Source organism: Cimex lectularius, unplaced genomic scaffold, assembly GCF_000648675.2.
Source record: "Cimex lectularius strain Harlan isolate CLEC.00 unplaced genomic scaffold, Clec_2.1 scaffold9, whole genome shotgun sequence".
Classification (NCBI taxonomy): Eukaryota; Metazoa; Arthropoda; class Insecta; order Hemiptera; family Cimicidae; genus Cimex; species Cimex lectularius.
This window is the reverse complement of record NW_019392733.1, coordinates 846189-872209: the sequence shown is the minus strand read 5'-3', so window position 1 is coordinate 872209 and position 26021 is coordinate 846189. Positions and strand designations below refer to the sequence as shown.

General features: G+C 34.5%; 1 protein-coding gene across 1 annotated transcript; it reads left to right on the top strand.

Annotated features, from left to right (window-relative positions):
• Nucleotides 1–4207: 4207 nt before the first annotated feature.
• LOC106665401 (very-long-chain 3-oxoacyl-CoA reductase) lies at nt 4208–24710 on the top strand. The gene is made up of 6 exons (XM_014391813.2): nt 4208–4434; nt 21217–21263; nt 21340–21415; nt 23675–24012; nt 24073–24288; nt 24361–24710. The coding sequence occupies exons 1-6, from the start codon at nt 4287–4289 to the stop codon at nt 24484–24486; spliced, it is 951 nt and encodes a 316-aa protein (XP_014247299.1). The 5' UTR covers nt 4208–4286; the 3' UTR covers nt 24487–24710.
• Nucleotides 24711–26021: the final 1311 nt, after the last annotated feature.

Below are 26021 nucleotides of genomic sequence, written 5' to 3'. Positions count from 1 at the left end.
GTCTGTCAGGTGCGTTTTAGCATTTTGCTATGACACACTGAAGACATCTGGTAGACCAATGAGTGAGGATTGGCAGACCAAAATGATTGGCGATGATTAAATTTCATGTTTTTATTATTAAACAAAACATTTAGCTTTCCAGTCAGAATATGCTGATTTCAACTGTATTCAAAACATTTTTTAAATTTTTTTTCAGAATAAATTATCTTTTTTTTAATAATAATTAATTTTTTTGCTACTTATTTTATAATTTTATTATTTGTATTGCAGGTTGTTGCACAAATTCCATGCTGCAGTATTTGTTCAACAACCTACAATGAAAATTGTATTATTATACTAAGTTTAGTGGATTGATTTAACTTGAGACTGTTTTCTTGTAAAACTATCTACTACATGTTTAATGTCAGATAGAAGGTAAAAAGTATAATTAAACAGTAGTAAAGTTTCGCTCAGTTTAACAGTTCTTTTATACCTGTGTGGGTCCGGAGTACAATAGGCCCACTGTTTCTCTGCCTGTTATGAGAGCCGACTAAAAGAACTTCTTCCTCACTTTTGCCCCATTGAGGAAGAGTGACCTCCTTTCCTTAGTTACCTCCTTTTCCCATATCACTCACTTTGTTTCCTTTTATCTGTCCTTCTCATCTCTCCTTTCTCTTATCCACACCCTGGAAAGAAAAAAAAAATGGAAAACAAAAATGAGATTAACCTTATAGTGCAGGGGGCAGGAGTGAAGGTCCCCAGTGCCACAGGGCATTGCCATCAAGCGACTGCAATGCCAGAAGAGTGAAACACAGCCCTCGTGACACAAAATGCTTCAAGCATTCCAAAAGATGCGGAAGGCGATGTGCTGGCTGAGCCCATGGTGGAGGCTGCCACAGACTGTAATGTTCGATCCCCACAATGACAGTGGCACCACAGGTGCTGGGAAAACTACAAAAAAATGGACATTACACCAGAGGACGAGTGGAAACTGTTTAAAAAAAGATGTATGTTCTCCTATATGATCTTCCATCAGTCCTTAATTTCTCACAATTTCATCTATATGCTGTTAGCACTCAGCTTTACATTCAATGTTCTACAAGCAACATCCCTGAAGCTATCTCATTGCTCAACTGTGAGCTTCATTTTCTCAATCAAGGATCAAGTAATAACAGCATTCTTTTAAATCCTAACAAATCTTAGTCCTTATTTCCAAAAAACTCATTAATACAGATTGTCTATTCCTTCCTCAAATCAATGGCTCCCCAATAAATTTTTGTCCAAAAGTTAAATATCTCGGGTTATTTTTAACTCCAAGCTTACATGGCATGACTATGTGGGCTCTATTATTAAAAAGTTCCACTCAAGCCTCCATTTTCTGTGAAACGTTAGCTTTTTCACTCCAAAGAAATATAGATTTCTCCTTGTTAAATCTCTAATAATTCCTTTATTCTCTTGTTGTAGGGCCATTTATTCACTTTCCTTAGACACTCAGTCTGCTCATCATCTTTAAATTGCTTATCATTCCTGTATTAGATACTCAGCAATCTTAACATTCTAAGCACTTATCAAATTAAAGCTTTAATATAACTACATATTTAACATTAAATCAAATAAATGTCCTCATTATCTATAAACTTTTGTCCCATATTGCTTATCCAAATGCACGAATCCACCAAGCCTTCTATACTCCTCTAAAACAAAAAAAAAAGCTTGTCCCTTGCTTGTTTCAGGTCCATGGCATCTGAGTTTTTAAAACTGACATGAATCATTTCCTTTTCTTCCCTCTTCCTTTTCTTTTTCCCATTTCCTTTTATCCTTTCTCTCCCTCCTTTTCTTTATTAATGTGGTTTAATAATTCAATTATAAATAATAATAATAATAATAATGTTTTATTAATTTTTTTCCATCAAATATAATATTTACAAATTTTTAACACTTATGCTTGGACTTTAGTCCTTCAGCCAAGTTGACTCACACTGCTCTTTAGCGTTTCACAAGAATTGCTACAGAAAAAATTCTTTTAAAATAATATAAGAATAATATAAATAAAAATTATAAGAACAATACTATAAATGAAGCTACATATTATAAAAGACTTTAAACTAATGTTATTCATCTATTGAGTGGACTCGCACTCCTCTTTTGGATTATATGAGAGTTATAGCATACAAAGAAAACACATTTTTTAAATAATATAAAAATAATAAAAATAAAGGATAATATAAATAATATTTTAAAATAAAAATGAAATTCTGCTATTAAGAAATCCCTATAATCCCATGCACACAATACATATGTATATAAATAACCCCAACAATCATAACCATTCAACCAGTCGTTTACCTCAGCAAGAATAAGATATGTGTTACCCAGCCATTTAATTCTGAATTCTTATAATATTGGACATAATCCTACAAATTGACTAAATTTTCTGTAGCTCCTTATTGTAGAGGGGGCATGTAAACATATCTTCTGATCTGGTGTTATTATAAATGAGAGAGAATAATTTGCGTCCTAAGTTTCATAATTTCTGTACTTTATGCAATGAATTTTTGTCATTTATGTAATGTCTCTCTGGTAAATCTAACTTTAATTCTTTGAATAAACTATGGAACCTAGACTTATTGATATTAATCGACAAACTATTTTTAAATTTAATTATTTTGTAATTTACAATAAATTACCGGCAGACCTCAAGAATCAACCCTCTCGGGTGTTGGCAGGCTGGGCAGTCCTCATTTTAATCTTTCCAGCTACTTAGCCAACTCTGGGTGATGACCCAACACATGCAGTTCCTAAATCCATTCACACTCTCACTCTTAAATACGTTCTTTCCTATTTACATACCATTCATTCAATTTGGATGGTGAAGTACTTGATATTCCTCCATCAGCCTCTACACATATTACATAACTAACCTAATTTAAGGTTGATGGGGTACTTAATATTGTGCCATTGACCTTTCACACCAATAAATACATTCACCCTCAACACACAATAGGGACATAAAACTGTCATTACTATATACAATAAAACAACCATGTTTCCTCAAAAAATCACACACTCTCATATAGAGCCAAGAAGTTGCACCCTTCAGTGGGACACATCGAGCAACCTTTCTCTACAAGCCCTATTTGTACCTTTAAAATACATAAATATATTTATGTATATTTCTATGTAATATTGGCTTTGGATTTGGATAAACTCAAATCTGCACATGTATGCACATATATGCTCACACATGTACAAAGTTGAGCCTATTACTTCTTGTAGTCTACCGGCAATTCCAGGTTTTGTAATTTACAATAAATTACCGGCAGGACTTGAGAATCACCCACCTCGGGTGTTGGCAATTTGGGGTCAGACCCCGGTCTTAAACGTCCAGCAGCTGAGGTTGGGCTCTAGGGTGTATCAACAGCTAGGTCATTTCAGCACCCAACGCATGCAGATCCTAGATCCAACCCCATTTTCACTCACAATCATTCTTAAATACATTCTTTCTATTTACTTAGGGTAGTAGAGTACTCAATATTCCTCCACCACTTGTTATACCTATTATATTACTAACCGAATAGAATACTCAATATTCTGCCATCAGCCCTCTCACCCTATACATTCACACTAATAAATACATTCACTCTCAACACCGTTTTCTTCAAGAATTGAAACAGGGGACCCAGATCCTCGGTGTCGTGTTCGAGCATAATTCTCATATAGGGTCGCATTACTACATGCTCTCTATATGGAGCCAAGTAACCGCACCCCTCAATTGAGTGGGACACGTCGAGTTGTATAATTTAAATAAAGACTTTATAATAATAATAATAATAAAACCACTTTCTTTACAAACTGTATAATTTTGTGTTGACAAAAATGTAATTTATTATAGGTTCGACGTCGACAAGAAAATTCTGTCCATGCAAAACGAATTACCATTAACTACACTAATAAACTAAATATAAATTTCTTCTTCTATATTCTTGAAGCCGAAATCTTTTTAAAAATAGGTTTCTGCCGTTAAGAGAAAGAGAAAAAGTGGAAAATCTCATTCAATAAAATTGACGGACAGCTAAAGAAGTCGGCCTTCCGCCGCCGGTTCGTCTTCAAACTTGGAACTTGAACTTGGCCCGTGAAAGTGGTCAGAGCAGGGCAATTTGAAAGAAAGGGGTTCTTCGTTCGTGGGGGGAGGCAGAAGATCGATTTGTCCGCCTAGTGGGGACTCCGGGGAGGCCGGCGATCCGTTTGAACCGGGGTTGCATTCGCGTTTCCACAGCCGACTCGGCTCCAGTCGATACCCAGTCAAAATGTTTACATTCCTGGAGAAAGTTGGCATTCTCTTTCTTATTGTTATTGCTCTCAAATTGTTAAAACATCTATCAGTCTTCCTTTACCACACGCTGGCCCCTTTTCTTAATTTCACTGCTGATTTCAAATCCATGGGAACATGGGCAGGTACGTCGATATAAATTAATACATTTTTTTTTTAACAGAAAAAAATATATCTTATTATAAATATACATTAGAACTAAAAATTTGAGGGTTCATTATTGAGAAAATGTTAGTGTAAAAATACCAGGAAAATCTTTCTACGAAATCCAAGTAAAATAAACAATGAACCACTTTTCTTACCTATAAATGAGGAAAAATTTAAATAAAATTGTTATTATATTTAATGTTTAATAAGAAAAGAAAGATGACAGTTGTCGTCGTGCTGTCAGTTTTTCATTTTTCATTTATTCTATGTGAATACTGGATAACTTGACTTTTCAAGTTATATTTGTAAAAATGCCCATAATTCATAAAATAAAATATAGCAGGGGTATTTAAATCATACCATAAAACTGAATTCAAATGAGTTTCGTGTTATTTTTTAAATCTCTTCTCTATTAAATTATTAGATGTTATGGCAAAAACCCTCGTGCTTTTTTGTATTGTATCTTTTCTAATTGAGCTTTTTGCTATTCTTAACACTGAAAACTTTAAAACACAATAAATAATTTAAACTTCTCTTAATCATTAAAATTTAAGTAAGTTCGTATTTTGTGTACGATACGCACCGGCTTAACTCGAGTGAATTGCGGGCTTAGCGAATCTCCCAAATGATCACGTCCTAGAGGTGTTATTTTTTCGGGGGTGGAATTTGGTAAGAAATTTAAATTTTGTTTTAAATAATTTAAAAAAGTCGAAGATTTTCATCACCCTGACAGCCTTGAAATTTTAGATTTACCATTAAAGTAAAATATTTTATTTTCGTCTTTTTTTTTTCTTTTTTTTTAAATATTTCATGGAATTTATCCAGCCAAAGATATGAAAAACCCCAAGAAGTAACATACATTTTTACTCCATAAAATATTGAAATCTGAGATAGCCTAGAGATAGATCATTTTGGTCTGTCAGACGCGTTTCAACTTCTCGCCTTCTTCAGTGATTGCTTTGCTTGTTATAGTGACAATTGGTCGCAGCTCTCTTTCGAAGAGACCGCCACCATATTCCTCATGGTTGTAGATATTATTTGTTCCAACATAAAATGCAAAAATTACTAATATATAATAATTGATAATTAATTAAATCTGCATGACTGAACTTTTCTTAATAGCAAGTTGTCCCAATTCGAGCTTTATTGAGCCGTACAAGCTCATAAAATGGTTTTAAAGCAGTTCTTGCAAATTATTATTATTTAATATATTACAATTAATTAAGGTTTTTAGTTGAGATAAAAAAGTCAATGGCACGAGCGGGATTCGAACCGAGGTCACGATAGCTCAAGTGGTAGAGCAGCGGCGTATCTAGCCGAAGATCGTGGGTTCGAATCCCGCTCGTGCCATTGACTTTTTTTATCTCAACTAAAAACCTTAATTAATTGTAATATATTAATTGGTCAAGCGGACCACGAAATTAGTGAATTAAATTATTATTTAAATTTTTAACTACTCTCTTTCTAAGATTTTGAAGATATCGTTTATTCCTATTGGAATAGTTTTGGCACTATTGCTAATTAAGCTGAAAAAGATTTATGGATCTTTAATTGAAACTGTATTTTGTCATTTTACAATTTTCATATGGGGGGAGGGATAATTGTGCAAAAAATCGTCTAAAAACACGTTAGCTCAGAACTGACTCACTTTTACACTGAGTTTTTTTAATTAGGTGTAAAACACACTCAAACACAAATGTATATACATATAAAAATAGAAACGCTACGACTAGCTGAAGTTGAAATTTCAATTATCTCGGGGCATAAAAATACATGCTGTATCTAATGTAAGAAGTTATGATTATTTTTGTATTTCATTATTATTATATGTGTGGAGATTAGTGACCGTTAATCGATATTTATTTAGAAATCGTGAGATGCGGTCTGGTGTGATGTAGNTTGTAAATCCCAGGCCCTGAAGATGATCTCAATAAAGATCGAAACGTTGGCACGATAAAGAAAATGTTTTTCTGAAACCTACGTCACACCAGACCGCATCTCACGATTTCTAAATAAATATTCATTATTATATTTGTACATCTTTGCCTGGATGTACTCAATAACTTCGAATTTTTAGTCTTCTCAATTCTTCTCTTTTTAAAGCTTCTTAATTGGAGCTATTCTTTTTCTACAATTCTTGGTTCTAAGAAGAGCCAAAAGGACTTTATGGAGGATCATGAAAAAGAATGGTGAATCGTTTTATCGCTTTATAATTTATTTAGAATAAATTTGTTTCGTTAATTTTATTTTTAAATATCAATTTGAATCTTACGTAATTTATTTTGAAAATTCCTTTTCAACGATGGTACACGGCCTTATAATGAAGATCATTAAGCCGATTCGTGTTGTGAGGATCTTTGAGAGAAAGAGCCTCGATTAACACCTGGGAAAACCAATCGAACCGAGAATAGTCGAGGTAAACATACCTTAAAGCATCACACTTGGAAGTAATTGTATTACTTTAATACGTGAGCTTTTCCGAAATTAAAACTACGTTTGGAAAACCTGTTGAGCTTAACATAACTAATACAAAACATACGAGTTTTTTCAATATTTTGTTTCTTTTAAATTATGGATATAATACTTTAAATTGGGACACTTTAGAGGCGTACTTTGTACATTTTCTTTCAATGCGCCATGAGGGTCATAAGCATAAAAGAAAACGTCCTACTTAAGCTTCGACGGTGAAGCAGCACCAACGGTATTCGGTGGAAAGTTAATGCAAGTCATGAATTAGTGTTAATATATAAACAAAAATTTGAATTATCAAAAATCCAGACGTTTCAGAGCATTAATATTCATAGTTTATAAGTCTGATTGGACACGAAATCAATTTTGCCCAAAAGAACCGGTGAAAATTATATTACGAAAAGAGGTATAACTATGTTGGGTATCTTTTTTCGAAATCTGAATCGTCCTGGAGTTGAAAAAAGTACAAAGCGATCTCCTTAAGAAATAATAATTCTATTTAACTGGTCATTAACGATTATGTATAGAGGTCGTGAGACCGGTAGTGACGTTTGTTATTGTTGCACGGCCTTCGTCAATTACAAAAATATTAATTTTTTTTAAAATTCAATTACACAATCGTAATGTTCAACAAAGCGAATTTACATCGATCGTACTAAGTATTAAAATTATTATTATTAATGTTAAGTGGAAACGTATGACATTTGTAATATAAAAAAACAAACAGATATTTTCAGTTAAGATTCGTTGGAAACTTCATAAATTATTATTGAATTATATCCAATTATACATTTACATCTGTCAACATGTATAATAATAACTAGACTTTAGAATAATCTTTATAGGCTCTTGCGTGTCAAGTCCATCAGAACTTGTGCCGGAAACGAGGAATTGTCCTTACCAGATTAAGAATAGGTCATTCGTGGTTGACACAGGGCAGCTATCTGCTTCTGGGCCAAAGCCCAAGCAGGTGTCCCTATGCAAAGAAAGTTCGACGTGTCCCACATAATAGAATCTTGTCATGCCTTGGCTTTTTACAGAGAGCGTGTATGCCGCCGGATTTAAGAATGATTGTGTGGCCGCAACGGTTTAGGCGTTGACACGGTGCTCATCACTGCAAGGTCCCAGGTTCGACCCCGCATACGATACACTTACCGTTTTTTTTAAAAACATCGACAACCCGAGGGTTGATATGACCTCTGCTGTTACGAAACCTCGTTTAAAAAGAAGCTTCTCGGCACTGCAGCAAGTTTTTTGGTCCCCTTTTCCGCTTTTTAGAGGGCGTGTTTTTTAAAAAATTGTATGTAGATCTGTTTTATGTCTTTTGTTTGAGAGCTTTAATTTATTAGGGTGAGTGGATGGGGTTGATGGTGAAATATAGCGTCACCATCGCCCCTCCAGTAGTGTGTGTTTAAGGTCGATCACGGTCTTGATGAAAAAGAAAATTCTATTGTTAATGCCAAGTTTTCGACCTATTTTAAGGTCATCAGCTTACTTTCTATTTTTACTTTTATTCAGCGTTTCTAATGTAATGTCGGTTGCTGACTCGCATTCACCACAAATCTCGGTCCTCAGCATCTACTGCGGAAAGTAGTCTGTTTTCGGTAATCCTGGTTACCGTTTTAATCCATGTGGTGCAAGGCCTGACTCTTTTTCAGCGTCCCGGAGGGGACCAAGCTTCGATTTTTTTGGGCCACTGTTTGGAGTCCATACTTCTAATGTGGTCATACCAATGTGTGATCCTCTCTTCGATCTTTGGTGTGGTTGTATGTGCGATTTCTTTCACTCTCTCATTTCATACTTTTTACAGTCTAGAGATTCGGGCACTTCTTTTCTAGATGACATTAAAAAAGGTCGTAAGCGTAACAATGAAAATTGATGCTTTTTCATCAAGACCTTACCGTGATCCAGATTATTCGTGAGTAAAAAGTGGTCGATACATCTAACACTTAAAACAGACACGTTAGGGTCGATGGAGGAATACTTATGTACATCGCCCTAATATAGATTAGCTGATTGATGACTCCACCGATTATCATGAGTGCAATGTACATAGGTGTGAATGTATTTATTTGTGCGACTGTATTATAGAAGTTAGTTTTAGGCTAGATTATTTCTTGCATACGTTGAGGGCTGAAATGACATAGCTGTCGAAAGCCTCCGTTGGTTGGGAAGCGATTATCTCCTGAACATCTCAAGGGGCATACTATCGACCCAGCTACACAACTGGGTAGGCGAACTCCAATAATCTTTATTTAAATATCCTTTTTCACATGACGGTAAAACAGAGAACTGAAAGGGGATTACGATTGCTTTTCCAGCTGAATTTTTTTTTTTAAACTACAACCTATTTTGCACAGATTAAAATTTATCCCATGGGATTCCGAACTTGAGAAGTGTTTCGAATAAATTTGAAAATTAAGTGTTCTCGTTGAACCAGTACGCCATTCTTTTTGCTGTTTCAAAAATTATTGTCTTTTGTGTTTGTTTTTTTTTTGTGTCAAAAACTTCCTTAACAAACTAAAGCATATCGACTCCTTGCTGCAAGGAGAAGCGGTGTTTTTATGGAGTAAATTGGACGGAATTTGAAAAGATTTCGGTCAGAAAATCGCTTTTCCCGGAAAGTTTTGTTTTTTCAACTTTCGGTTCACTTTTCTCCAAAACTATTCATCGTATAAAATTGATTTTTTAAAACTTTTTTAGAACAATAATAAACAAATAATTATAGCAAGGCATTTGTTTAAAAAACGCCCAGGAACTAAGAAATAGTTTGTTGTTGTATAAAACAACTTTAGATCGTTGCTAAAAAGTAACGCATCAATACAAAAATCTTACAAGATCACTTAGTGTTCTATGATAAATAAATTAAAAACGTTGACAATACTAGACGAAATAAATTTTGAGAAAAGGGTACCGAAACATCCGGCCTCTCTTTTGAACAAATAAATTAACTTGAAAATTTGCCGAAATAAAGTAAAATTTTGGTGCCTTAAACCCAAAGTAAAGATTCTTTTGAAAAAGGAGATGCGTATCAAAATTTAAATATATATCTAGTAGAAGTGTAAAACAGACAAAATAAGAAAGAAACCAGCTGTTCGTCAGAAAAAAGGCTTAAATGGGGAAAAATATTGCATTCTAACTTACCCCAGAATTAATCGTTAAATCTGTCCCAGTCTAGGTCTAGGATAATAGCCTCAGGTATGGCTTTTATCATCCATCTTATCTTGTCTGCATTACACCGTGATTGTACTCTTGAATACCAAAAGAATTTGGAAAATCACCGACTGGTGTAACTTGTGTCACAAATAACTTTTGACGTTTGGAAATTGATTATTTCTTGTCATATTGAATGAATGAATGTATGGATATTATTTTATTTAAAAAATCTCGCAAATTTATGTCCATTTTGTTGAAGAAAAGAGCAAAAAAGCTCGTTCCGGTTTCATGAAAGCCTAAAATGATTTGAGTGTAAACAGATCCAGGGAAAGTCAAAGACAGCACCTTTCTTCGCGAAGTTTTTTTTTATAGTTTGTTTTACGAGGGTTCGCAACAGCAAAGGTTATATAAACCCTCAGGGTGCCGGTGTTTTTGAAATAAAGCCCATTTGTAAGTATGTCGGGTTCGAATGCAGGGCCGCTGGATTCGAACCCGGGACCTTTACCTTAACAGTGATGAGCGCCGTGTCAACGCCTAAACCGTTGCGGCCACCGACGCCCCCAACTTCGCGAAGTTTAAGCTTCTACCCGCGCCGAATGGCAGCGGCTTGTAAATCTTTAATTTACTTCTTAGCCCGTGTGAAAATGAATGGGAATAACAATATCGCTTCCACACTTGGCCTCTAATTATTTGTACAAATGAATTCATTCTCACCTCGTTGGTTGAGAGGGAAAAAACCCACATTTTTAATAATTATACATTAATTATGATCTAAAATTACAATAACTTACTAGCAAAATTTAATGCAATAAAAACGTTTGTTTAAACAGTACAACTTTCATTGAACAAATCTAAAGTAAATTACGCGAATTGACGTGAATATCGGGTCTTTGACAACTTATGTCAGCGCTGCACCCGGAAGACTTATGCCATGAAAAAACAGTCGATGCTGACTTTCAGTGTGAGGGATTAAGGGGTAATGAAGTCTCGAGGCAATAGTCTATTGGTATGGTATGGTATCGTATGGTGGAAGGGATGCTGGGAAGTGGGGCTTGTATTCCCCAGGCACTGCAGCCTTCTGGCTTATTGTACCCTCCCAGTTCCCTAGTTTAGTCAATAGACTCAATCCTTCTTCTCAGAAGTATCAGGTCATTGACTGTTATTGCTGCAATTTGGTTCCCAGAGTCTTTTTCGTACGTTAGGTTAAACCTCCATTGAGCTGTTGCTTCGCATTCGAAGATGATATGAGTGGCTGTTTCCTCCTCCTCATTACATAATCTGCAAATGGGATCATCATTGTATATACCCATGTTGTGTAGATGTTTTCTCAGATACCAGTGACCGGTTAGTAGTCCCACCACTCCTCTGAGTTTTGCCCTCTCCAATTGTAGCAGTGTTTTTGCCAATTTTGGTAAGGGTTGTTTCATCATAAGTTTACTATGTCTAGCACCGCTAGAGTTTATCCACTTCTCTCCTTGTTTTGTTTGGATCCATTCTGCGATGGAGGATTCTATGTTTGTTTTTGTTATCCCAAGGATAGGTTCGGGGCCTATGTATGGTCTTGTAGATCCTCTTCTGGCCAGTTTGTCTGCTTCTTCTTTACCCAGAATTCCCCTGTGCCCTGGCACCCAAGATATCATAAGGTTATTGTGTTTTCCCAGGTTTTGGAGATTTTGGATACATTCACTGACTAGTTTTGATGTAATTCTTTTACATGCCAATGCTTTAATAGCTTCTTGGCTGTCTGATCTTATGAGGATTTTTCGTCAGTGTAACCTCTTTTAAGATTTTCCAGGACACAAGCGTTGATGGCATGTACTTCTGCTTGAAAGACCGAAGTATACTTCCCTAATGAGTTTGATTGCTCATGTTTTGGGCTTTACAGAAAACGCCTGATCCGGTTCCTTCGTTTGTTTTGGAGCCATCCGTATACCATATCATTGTATCTGGTGCTTTCCTGTGTTCTTCCTCTCCTTTATAGTCTGTTGAGACTTTATAGGAAGTTGTGAAGATTGTTTCCGGAATCATGTCAATTAAAAAAAAAAGTCAATTAAGGCGACGTGGCGGGTTCTCGGCGAATATGTAGAGAGGGCTTAAGCAGTAGGGTTAGGATGGAAGGAGTGGTATGCAACTTCTGGAATCAGGAACAGATCAATTCGTTGGCATGATGAATGGTGTTGGGTTTTTGTTAATTTATTGGAATAAATGTAATCTATTAGTGTGAAAGGAAGGGCACGTTTAACCCGAATATCGAGAACTCTGGGGTGAGTGTAGATGTCTGGAGAGAAAAGTAAGTTATTAGCGTGAACGGATTGGGTTCGACACCATCCCAAGGAATATCAAGTATTCTAGGGGAGTGAATACGACCAGAATTCTACATTTATTTTGGGTGGAGATGTAATTCATAAGTATTCTATATTTTGTGTATATTCTGAAGTTTACGACTTAAGTTACAAGGGGGCGTTTGTGGCCACCCAGCGGCCGTGCATTCAAACCCGACTTGCTTACAAATGTTTTTTTTTTCAAAAACACAGACACCCCCGAGGGTTGATACCTATACCTCCCACATTATATTACATATTTTCATAGTCACATCACTAAACTCTATTGCCTACGCTGCACCTTGATCACACAAGTCATGAGAAACCAGCCAATGCCGGCACTCAGTGTGAGAGATTAAGTGGCAAGGAGGTCTTGAGGCCATTGTCGATTAAGGCGACGTGGAGGGTTTTTGGGTTGGGAATATGGTAGAGCGGGCTCGAGCAGTAGGTCTTGAAAGGATCAAGAGCAGTGTGAAAGCGGGTATCGGGAAAGGGTCAATTCATAAACAAAATGAATGTTGAGATTGTGGATAGTGAGGTTAATGACGTAGTAAGGAGCTTTGACTATTTGTCTGAGGACTTCGGATTAGAAGATTGGATGCACTGGATGTTGTATGGCTTGGCAGATTCCCTGTTCCGCCCCGTATGCCGGAATTCGTCGCACTAGTCTTGTATAAGGTTTAGTATTTTTGACGGTCAAGACGTATTTCGGTCCTTTGTAATTGTTCAAGTCTTCTGTTAAGTTGTCTTTAAAGTCTTGTGGGAATTCCATGTCAGTATGTTCATTTCTTTTCTGTACATGTACTGTGGAAGACAAGACCGTTTTTTATGTAAGGCTAAGCTAAGGACCTTTCTTCATTCAATCTTATACTCCACTTCTTGCACCAGTCTTCGATAAGGTCAGCATAGGTGGTGATGATGGTAGGTCAGCAGTGTAAATGATACAATATGAAGGTTGACCAAGTATGCTCCTTGCGGGACGCAGGGTTGTATAGGTCATGAACAAATAAAGAAAAAAATGTCAGGACATCCTGGATTTTGAATTCTTCAGACTTTTTATCACGTAGTTTCTCTCGCACATGATGATCAGTGAATCTGGTGAAAGTCTTGACGGACCCTATCTGGCTTCTTTCACCTTTTTTTTAGTACGTCCTAACCCGTTCTTTTGATTATTTTATTAGAGCTGTTTTCATCAACTTTTACTCGATCGGATTATTGCATTTTTTATCGATGGCTCGCCACTTTTTGACATTATATTAAATGAAAGCGAAAATATTCAAAGTCTTATTAAATACCAATTCTGTATTTGGTAACAGAACAACGAAATAATGAAGTAGAAACCGAGACATTGTAGAAAATTTAAATTTAATTATTGTTTAAAGAGGCCGAGTTTCTTTTTTTTTTAAGTTGAGAAAATTAACCAATATTAGTTTTCCTTAGATGACCCTGTTTATCTACGAAATCCCATTGTTTAGTCACATAAAGCAATACGAATTACAATTTTATAGTACGCAACAATAAATTTTCTACAGCTTATTGACAAAAAAACCCTTTTTAAAACTAGAGCAACGTTCTACAGTCTGAATTAGCTGTTTCATTGTTATTTTCACCTTTTAAACTCAACTTTTATTATTCATATTGACGCGTGTTAAATGTTAAACTCGGTCAAATCAAAGATTTCTTAATCTCCCATTTCAGCTCACACTTGTCAAAGAAAAAAGTTATCGATCGGTTATTTATGTGATAAATTATAAATTTTTTATACGATTTTGTGTAAAAAGTCTTGAAATTCCATTAGATTTTTATTAGAAATATGAATTCAGTTCAATCAAAAATCAATCTGACAGTTAATAAATCTCTCCTTTCTCTCATCTTCTCACACACACACTTGCCTCTCTCCCCTGGATATATATATACGTTATTTTTCTTGACTGCTTTTGGTCTGTCAAAGAGACAAAGGCTACCACAGAAAATCAATAATTTAACAAAAAAAATCGTTCAAACTGCAAGCTCATCAGTCATCAGTCATCAACTATGCTGGACGCATTTTCATGAGATTTTTCAATCTCACAATATGTGTGGTGATTAGTGACCGTTAATCGATATTTATTTAGAAATCGTGAGATGCGGTCTGGTGTGATGTAGGTTTCGGAAAAACATTTTCTTTATCGTGCCAACGTTTCGATCTTTATTGAGATCATCTTCAGGGCCTGGGATTTATAGGTATAGATTTATTCTATGTATAGAAATACTTTGATTGAATATATAAAAAATATATTTTGCGTTGTATAAATTCACTTTTCCACATCCAAAATGTAATTGTAATATGTAAACAATGTTTATAAATCCCAGGCCCTGAAGATGATCTCAATAAAGATCGAAACGTTGGCACGATAAAGAAAATGTTTTTCTGAAACCTACATCACACCAGACCGCATCTCACGATTTCTAAATAAATCTCACAATAATTCAATACCTTACCTATACCTCAATAACTCAATACCTTTTAATTCAATAATTGTTACATTTTTTTGTTCTTTCAAGTGAGTTTCATTACTTTTTGATAAATTCGTAGCGTAATTTTTTAAATTAGCTAACAAGCTTGTAAGAAGTTTTCTTGTGGCCAATTTTTGTCCGCCTATTTTTTTTTGGTTTTTTTCGCTCTTCACGAAGAGGATGATCAGGGAAGACCAACATTGCGCAGACCAGGCAGACAAAATATTTGACGATTGTTTAATAGTTAGCACATTTGAAAACGAGCCTTTTTTGTCACTTTTGAGTTTGCTTCTTTTTTCAAGCCACGCGTCTTGGTTTGTTTTTGTATTCCAACGACCGGAGAAGAGTCAACATCGAAATCCTTTGGTTTTTGGAAAAATAACCACCGGGTTTTTCAACAGGCGAACAACAAATATAACAAATACTTAAATATAAACGGCAAATTGTTGCTTCGGGTCATGTATCACTTTCTGCTTAAAACAAATGGAAATTTTGACTCGACCAATAACAGATAAAAACGATGGCATGATAAGGGGACAATCGGACGATTGTAAGTTTTTGTTCGTGATTTTAATATCCGCCGGTAGTCTATTTTCGTCGCAAGGCTAGTTTTATATCTGTTTATTCCATCTAATTATTATGCTTTTAATGGAAACGGCACCCGAGGAGACGGCCTGTTTGTAATTGACTTTGACAAACTGGAAACAATTTAAATTGGTTTAAAGATGTTAATTTTCCCACAGTCCAGCCTTAAATTTTCCGTTGTGAAAACGTTCAACAAAACAATTATTTATATACATTTATGTTTTATCCAATAACCCGAAGAAAATCAGCAAAAAAGTATTTTTATGTGCTTTGCATTCAATGGATACATCACACCATAATAAGCATAAACGTAAAATTTCACTTTTCTTTCTGTTTTTGTTAAACAATTTTGATTAATAACGTAACTTAACTTTGTCGAACGATTTCATGTTCTAAAATTAATTAATAATTAATTAGCGGACAACTGTTGAAAAATCATTTGACTGTGGACAAACGTGATGGTGACCTTGGGTGAAAGCGACCCTGACGATGAATCCTTCCTTTTGAGGTCAAATAGAAAGTTAAATTTCTTCCACAGTCAGTCAAGCAGTTTTATTTATTTTTAAATCCGCTTCGATACGGGTAAAAAACTGGCTCAGCAATCAGCGTCACGTGGGAAAACCGAAATCAAGGAAAATATCGTCGATAGTTATGAGTAACTAACCCGTCTACATTTCTGATCTGAGGTAAATACGAATAGACAACACGTGGGCCTACTTCAACTGCACACATAGAAAGGGCAAACAAATGAGAAAGACGGATAAAACAAATAAATATAGATAGGAAGATAAAGATAAAAGATCCAGAGGGATATTCATCATGATATGTATGTAAATAGAAACAAGGATAAGCAAACGAATTGACAAAAAAATTATGGCAACGGGCAAAGTATAAAACTTAAAAAAGACTGGTAATGTGTAATACAAAGAATATAAAAAAACCTATACATGGATGCGACATATGTAGCGAGATGAGTGAATTTGGGAGAAAGTGACACATAAATAAAAATACGTACAAATAAAACACGTGGAGAAAGTAAGGCATTGTAAATGATAAAGGGATGGAGTGGTGGATGTGAACGCAGAACCATAGATGAAATAGTATTAGAATTATAAAGATGAGTAGATGAAACTTGGTGCAACGATGAGAGATAGTTGGAAAAGGTGAGAGCTATGATTAGATAACGATAAATAGTTAGAGAGAAAGATGATTAAATAAAATGGGGGGGAGAGAGAGAGAGAGAGAGAGAGAGAGAGAGAGAGAGAGAGAGATTGTAAAATATATAGAAAAAGGGAAAGACAAAGAGAGAGAGAGAGAGAGAGAGAGAGAGAGAGAGAGAGAGATCGTAAAATATATAGAAAAAGGGAAAGACAAAGAGAGAGAAAGAGAGAGAGAGAGAAAGAGAGAGAGAGTGAGAGAGATCGTAAAATATATAGAAAAAGGGAAAGACAAAGAGAGAGAAAGAGAGAGAGAGAGAGATCGTAAAATATATAGAAAAAGGGAAAGACAAAGAGAGAGAAAGAGAGAGAGAGAGAGAGAGAGAGATTGTAAAATATATAGAAAAAGGTAAAGACAAAGAGAGAGAAAGAGAGAGAGAGAGAGAGAGAGAGAGAGAGATCGTAAAATATATAGAAAAAGGGAAAGACAAAGAGAGAGAAAGAGAGAGAGATCCAATGAAGAAATCTCAAAATAATGTCGGAAACGACCAAACTAGAATACTACATCACTAAAATAGTATAGTTTGGTCGTTTTCGATCAATTTGGTCTACTTGTCCTTCGCAGGTTTTGGTCTTTCATACGCGTTTCATCTCCTCGGCATCAATAAATTGCACAAGCTGAAATAAGTACCCAATGATGCAACGTAGAAACGTAGGAAAAACTTTTTTAAGTTATCGATCGAGCCTGCTATTCATTTCCTGGATGCTGGAGAAAACTGGACACCTTTTTTTATTTCACCCGCCACGGTTAAATCAATCGTCATCTCCCGCTCTTTTCTACTGCCAGAGTAAAAGTGACGCAAATTTCTTTCTTTCGTTCGGCTTTCACGAAGATTTTGGCGCTTTCAAACCCGACAGTACGCGGATATCATCAAAGAGGACATTTCCAGGCTGGCTTCTTTCCTAACAACGTGAATATGTGTCTGTTGCTAAACTATAACCACTCTCCCCTTGAAAAAAAAAAAAAAAAAACCAAATAAAAAAAAAAAAAAAAATGAAAAAAAAAAAAAAAAATCCTTAAAGATAAAACGAAAGGATGCTTCCCTTAAAGTAGGTTATTTTTTTATATAAAAAACAATTTTTCGTTTGTTTTAAGTACCCTTTAAAACCCTTAAATACGATTTCTTATGGGAAACAAAAATTTTACATTTTTGGGCTGGAATAGCCAGGAGCAACTTTTGTTTCTCTGAATGTTCCAGTTGAAAAATTCATAACTCTTCGGAATTTATCCAAAATCAATATTATTATAAGTTAAATCATTATATTTAGTGGTCTGATTGACCAAATTACTTGTTTCAATTAATTATTCTTTTTATGTAAGGTCTTGGTTGAAATGAAAAAGCTAGTGCCACGAACGGGATTCTGAGGTTGTGGGTTCGAATCCCGCTCGTGACACTAACTTTTTCATTTCAACCAAGACCTTACATACAAAGAACAATTATTAGAAGTGTTGTAAAGCTGAACTTTTTTACTTCTAGACTATGTCAACGATATTTTGATATAATGTAATTATAAGTGAGATCCACAGTTACTCGAGGCATAAACTTTCGCGCACAAGAGGTAATGCACTTAATTCTTCCTCTTTCCCTCCAACCTTTTCATCATTCCGAAGTGTAGTACCACATTCACAAATCCCCAAGTAGAAAATCCCCTTGGCATGTTCTAATTACCTCCACCATACTTGGAAACCTTCCACAAAAGGCCACAGTTAACTTACCATATGCCATCCTTTCCTCTCTTGTGGAAATATCCCGTCGTTATTCTCATTCTTAAAGCTTCATTCACTACAGCCGCATCAGCCTTCTTCCTGCAATGTACAAAATCCGCGAAAGACTCCTTCTAAAGCGATCAACCCCATCCTAGATACTCATAAAATCATTCCTTCTCGCCAATTCGGCTACCGTCCTCATCATTAAAATTTTTCAACTCAAATAAGATGCAAATAGTAGTGGTTAGTCTCATTATACAAATCCCACAACCTACGTCAACAAAAAAAATTGGTCGTTATTCAACAATTAGATACAAATCCCAAATCGTTGTCAAATTTGACAACTTTACAATAAGTCAAAGCTGTTTATTATCAGAAATAGTTTTTGCAATCTTTAAAAAATGAGAAAATATTATTCTTTAATCATTTGGCCTGACGCTGTTTTGGTCGGAGGCATCTTAGCCTCAATTTTAGTAGCTTCCATTGGATGACTTATCTTATTTTTCAATCTGGATTTTAAAACTAATTCGACAACTTGTAGGAAAATAGGTATAATAATCTATATTATATATTGTAGAGTGACTACGACCATCAAAATTCCGTTTATTTTCAAAAAATTCTCTGAAAATTTGAATATGCTATTTATAAAAGTTACCCCTCGTTAATAAAAAACACTAATTTATTATTTTTAAAAAAACAGAGAAAATTAATTCAACAATTACCATTTACGCAGAATATCCTTTGCAATTCGTCCTTGAATTAATCTTAAACTTAAATATTTATTAATTATTTAGAGATCGTGAGACGAGGTCTGGTGTGACGTAGGTTTAGAAAAACATTTTCTTTGTCGTACCAACGTTTCGATCTTTATTGAGATCATCTTCAGGGCCAGGGATTTATAAACATTGTTTAAATTGTACAAATACATATGAGATGTATAATTTAAACAATGTTTATAATTCCCAGGCTCTGAAGATGATCTCAACAAAGATCGAAACGTAGGCACGATAAAGAAAATGTTTTTCTAAACCCACATCACAACAGACCGCATCTTACCATCTCTAAATAATCATTAAATAACGGTCACTAAACACCAGACACTTAAATATTTATTTAAACATATATTGTTGTATAAGTTTTTGAAATGGAAAATTCGTTGGAGATGATTGTGCCTACAGGTGGGAACTGAAGGAATTTTCTTTTGACATAACTGTAACCCCAATTTTCAACGGTTTGCCTTGAAAGCTGTTTTTCATCCCGTTTTGAATGGACATGCTTTAACTTCCATCGGAATCGTTTAACGGTTTAATTGCTTTCCGCCTTTTACAGCTGGAGATGATCCTGTTGATCCGATAAGATCCGGGAGTCGTCAAACCAACAAAGCGTTACATTCAAGGCACCGTGTAATCGGCCTTAAACGGTACAAGTCAATTAATTATAATTTTAAAAAAATGTTAATCCTTTTGTCAACGAGGACATTAATTTAATAAAAGAGAGCTTAGGCATGAAATTAGATTATTGTGTGTAATTCCTTTACCGCAATTAAAAACAAATATTGGTGATTATAAAGGATACATTAATTAACTAATTTTTTATTTTCTAGACAAATTAAAAAAATAAAAATCCTCTATTTGAAAATATCTATCGTTCTTATGCCAAAAAATATATATACAAGTATGTGAGATTTTTGGATAATTAAAAAAAAAAAAAAAAANTACCTATCTATATCTATTTATCTATGTATGTCTATCATATATTTATTAATCTCTCTATCTACCTAGCTAATCTATCTACTTCTCTCATCTACCTATTTATCTTACTCTTCCTCTCTCTGTCCATGTACGTATATACTTATATCATTACTCTTTTTCTCTTGCTCATTCTCTCTGTTTATTATTTCATACTTGTGCGGATTCGGTATTTGATGCTGTTTTTTAGGGATGGTTAGGGATGCTGTTGTTTTTTTTAAGTAACTCATTCTACTTACTCAAAATAAGATGTATATGCTTTTTCAATTTCGTAACAGCATCCCCCCTCCAAAGTCGACTCCCAGTTATACGAAATGTCCCGGGATGTTTTCTAGCATAATAGAACTCTCGGCCCTGGTTTCTAGTCAGAATGTGAAAAAATCGATACGCTGTTTCTTTTCACAAATCAGAGGGTGCCGGGTGTATTGCTTTGGATGTGGGTCGATGACATGAAAACGACACACTGCTCTCATTTCTCCCCTCCTGTCGACACTTACTTTCCTAAGCGTCTTCTTACTTTCTCTCTCTTAGAGTCTTTCTTACCATAGACCCGGAACAATGACCTTCTGAAGGCTTCGTTCCGCCGGATTTGTTGAAATTACAACAGCCATTTCTTGTTCAATTTCATTTAAAAGATTTCAATGCCTTTAAACAATGTTTGTTACGTTAATTCGCAATTTAAGGGAAATTTGCTGTAGTCGCGTTTTTCTGTGTAATTGGAGCAAATTAAAGTAGTTTGACAGATTTTTTTTTTTTTTTTTTTAATATTGATGACATAAGCTAGAATGCTGTATGTACTGTCAGCGTTTCCTTTTATTATAAAGCCGAAGATACGAATGTTAAAAAAAATGTAAGAACAGAAAAGTAAATTTTAAGGACATCGCATTTAAAAAAAAAAATATAAAAAAAAATAAAATGAAAATATAAAAAAAAAATAATAAAAAAAACATTTTTCATGATATAAACATAACTTTCTCTACTAATTAGAGTATTAATTTTATAATTAACAGAAATTAGTTTGTAACGTATTTTTAATTTAACCTATTCATTATTTTTCCAGTTGTCACTGGAGGAACCGACGGCTTGGGGAAAGCTTTCGCTGAACAGGTACATGACACTAATTTTTTAAAATTTGTTTATTTACTTGCATTTTACTTTGTCTAAAACAAATATTTTATTGCAGCTGGCCAAGAAAGGCATTCATATTGTCTTGATAAGCCGGACAAAATCTAAGTTGGAAGCTGTTGCTTCAGAAATTGGCGAGTATTTTAACATTTTTTTAAATTTAATATTTTTATATTCTATTACTAATGGGTTTAATTATTTAAAAAATTAAGTTAATAGTTTTTTAAAGTTATTTTTGTAATATAAAGAAACAAGCAGAATCATTAAAATAAGTTGCTTCAGAAATTGGCGAGTATTTTAACATTTTTTTAAATTTAATATTTTTATATTCTATTACTAATGGGTTTAATTATTTAAAAAATTAAGTTAATAGTTTTTTAAAGTTATTTTTGTAATATAAAGAAACAAACAGAATCATTAAAATAAGTTATAGTTTAAATCCAAATGCCTATCATAAAAAGCTTAAACAATTTAACCGAATCAATTAGTAATTTATGAATATTAATATAATACATTTTACATTTTATTGGAATTTTCGAGATGTCATCTCTAATCTTTCAATCATTTTAGAATAACTTTCTCCTATGAAGTCAGAGTCAATGCAATATATTTGAAGAACTGCCGACAGTTTGAATTTATTTGATTTTGCTAAGTATGTTTCTTTTTATGGTTTTAAAACCTAACATTAATTAAAATTAGTTTAGGAAGTAAACCTCCTAATCTTATAATGATTACTGATTATTGATTTTTATAAGCCCAAATCTGCACAAGCATGTGCATACACACGTGTTCAGAGTTGAGCCTATCACTTCTCGCAGTCCATCAGTAATTCAAGCTTTTGTGATTTATGATAAATTACCAACAGACCTTGAGAATCACCCATCTGGGGACAAACTTTGGTCTTATCCGTCCAGCCACCGAGGTCGAGCTCCAGAAGCTACCAACACCTAAGCCATTTCAGCCCCCAACGCAACTCCAAATTCAAACATTCACACTCTCACTCATTCTTAAATACATTCCTTCTTATTTACATAGCATTTCATATACCGATAAATTGGCAAAGGGAAGTTCAATCAGGACACCTATCCGCCCTGAACCCTTTTGTGTCATACCAAACTGCCAAAAACGTGGATCCATCAGACAATGGGTTAAAAATAAGTCCTCCATTTAATGAAATGTATGACAACTGAAAAATGTACATCAGAAAACTAACAACAGAACTACTAAATCTAGGATGTACTAGTACTAGAATAATAGTTGGACTTCACTGCAGACCCCCAGAGACATATGTATTGGCAGAAACAAGCTTGTACAGATGTTGCCAGGAAGAAGAATAAACAGTCCAACATGTCCTCTGTACATATTGTACTTGTATGTTCTCTGTCCTATACAGGATGAGATTCCTTCTCCTTGCAGAGGAAAAGCAAAAGCGTGAAGGAGTCACAAGTCTTAGAAAAAACTTGATGGTCTAGCAAAAAGATTTAAGCTTAATGTGGAGCTTTAGAAAACAGAGATTCCCAATAGACTAATACTGATCATGGTGCAGAGGTGGCTCCTACTATAATCTAATCTAATCTGCACACCATCACTTGGGGTGGTGGAGAACTCAATATTCCTTCATGACCCTCCACATATCGAGGATTGATAGGGTACTCAAGATTCCACCATCGGCCCTTTCACACTATACATTCACACTAAATACATACATTCAGTCTCAATAAGTACAAAGAAACACGAGATATCTATAAAGCACTGCATACAGTGAAACAGTCCTGTTTCCACTAAAAGTCAGACCAGAGGATCCAGATACTTGCTGCTATGCTCAAGCACAATTTACATATCGGGTGGCATTCCTCCTACTCGCTCTCTGTATGCCAAGGAATCGCACCCTTCAATTAAGTGGTGTGCTCTGGTCAAAAGTCCTTGTGTCAACCTTGCATGGCCTATCCTTAATCGGGTGGCTCTTCTTCTATAAGTCAGGTCTTCAAAGGGCCACCTATTGACAATGCTCTTGATATGTGATAGTTTCTCGCCTATCGGGTTCACCGATGCTGCAACTTTTACTTTTAATCATTTTATTTATTTATTTTTAAATTGCATTTTTAGCATCAAGAGGTCAGATTACAGTGGTTAATTCAGAGGTTGGGATATGACGGCCTTAACCGCTTCATCCACTTTTCCGTTACTCTTCAGACCTATGAGTCCGGGTCAAAGACAACCATTTTTTTGGAACATTCCAGTTCATAGAATCTCTCCAACAATAATTCTAATCTTATAAGTCGTATATGCTTATAATTATGGTCCAGCTAGATCTGAGATAAATTAGAATGCTCAAATGAAGATACTACATCAGAATATATACAGAATACTAATTATTATTATTTTACTTTTAGAGAGTAAATACAATGTAATGACCAGGATCATTGAGGCCGATTTCACTGAAGGGGAAAACGTGTATCAACACATTGAACAGGAACTCTTCGGTTTAGAAATAGGAGTCTTAGTGAACAATGTTGGAATTAGCTATCCATATCCTGATTACTTTCTTGAATTAGAGAAAAAAGAGAAGATATACAATGACATTTTGCAATGCAACATCGCCTCTATGTTAATCATGTGCCAGATTGTAATGCCAGGGATGGTAGAAAGGAAAAAAGGAATTATAATCAATGTCTCTTCCACTGCTGCAAATATTCCTAGCCCATTTCTATCAGTATACGCTGCTTCAAAGGTAATATTTTCTTGATAATTATATCCTTTTATTGTATTAACGCATTGAGTCATTTTACAGATATTTGTCACCAAATTTTCCCAAGATTTGGCATCTGAATATAGAAAAAAAGGCGTTGTGATACAATGTCTTACACCAGGGTATGTTGCAACGAAAATGAGTAAAATTAAAAAGCCAACATGGATGGCACCTACTCCAACAGTTTACACTCAGAAAGCATTGAAAACTGTCGGCATTGAATCTTGCACAACGGGCTATTTCCCACATGCGCTATTGGTAAGTAATTTAAAATAAATTCCAATCTAAATGGTTTATTCCTCTTATAACATATCGCTTTTATATTTTCAGCTCCAGTGCATTAAGACAATGAAATATCTTTCACCTGCCTTAGCGGAATGGCTGATAATCAAGACTATGCTGAACATAAGGCGCCGCGCTTTAAAAAAATGCCCTCCTACAATACTTCCTAATTAAATCTAATGATCTACTCCTCCAAAATTAAAGGTTGTCCACTGTTCTGTTATTCCTTTTAATTTTCTAAACAAAAATTAATAAATGTTACAACTTTTTTTTTTAACATGCAAACCGAAAAATTATTATTTTAAGTCCCAACATTCTTAACAGTTATATGAGATTTACATAAAGTTTAAATTTACTTTTACATTTAAAGCGATAAATAAAAGATGTATTTATATAAGTTAATAAATATAATATATATAACAAAAAAATTACTCATGACAAATAAGAAATTGTGTTTTGTTAATTAATTATATTGTATATTATTAAGTTTTCATAGATTTTTAAATTACTTTTAAGGCTATAGTGTTTTCAAAGAAAGCAACTGGTCTATGTATTGTTACAATATGTGACTTTTATTGTTGACAATAAAATGTTTTTATTTATAAGACCTTTGTATGAAAATCCTTTAGTATGCAAACCTTGCTCAAGCCTAACCATATGCAAAGTTGTGCTGTTTTTTTCCCCCTGTTAGGTGCATTTGGTATGTATTTCACAATCAGCAGTAATTGGTTTTTATGGGTGTTTTAAACTTCCAATTTTTTATCAATTCACAAACATATCAAACTGAAAAAATGAAACAAAGTAGTAACCAATGAAGATCACAAAATGCAAAAATGTGTTTAAAATAAAAACCAGTGAGAATTAGACAATCCAAGAGTATCATCAAGAATATACATAAATGAAAGACCTAACCCCAATTTACTAGTCAGGGGAAAATTCGCCTCAACATTGCTCACCCAACAAGCACTAAACATAGTAGTGCAATGGTGCTGACAACAAGGTCTTAGAACAAACCATTCAAAAACTACACTAATTTCATTTACCAAGAAAAGAAAATAGACGTAGAAGGCGTATGCTTCTATAATGAAATTCTGCAGTTAAAAAACTAGGTTAAATACCTAGGGATAATCTCTGAGGAGAAATTATCTTGCAACCCTCACTTGCGGCACATCATAACAAAAAGCAAAATATCACTACCACAAGAAGAACTCTGGGCAAATCTTTGGACTAAAACAGAAAATGGCCAATCTATATGGCAGTAATAAGACCAAATTACCCTATGGCTCACTAATCTAGTGACCCAAACATCAGCAAAAACAACTCCCCAAACATTAGGCAGCATACAAAGACTAGCAAACCCTAAAATGGGGGCAATGAAGGCATCTTTCAGCCAAGCCGGATGGTAAGCTTGTTTTGAAGTTTTTTACGCCATTATGTAAACACTCATTGTAATATGTGTAAATAGCAGTCATGTTTTGCAGCAAGACAGGACAATTTCACTCAGTTGAATTTCTAAAAAAGTAAAAGTACACACAAAGAAACAGTATGTGAGTAGAACCATTATTCTTAAATATTTGTTGTATTTTGTATCCTGCATCACTCCTACATACTGTTACATATGCAGGTTCATAACAATCTTTTTTTAAGTTTATACATTCAAAAAATGAAGAAGAAATAAAAGCTTATTTTGAAGTTTTTACAAAGTATTT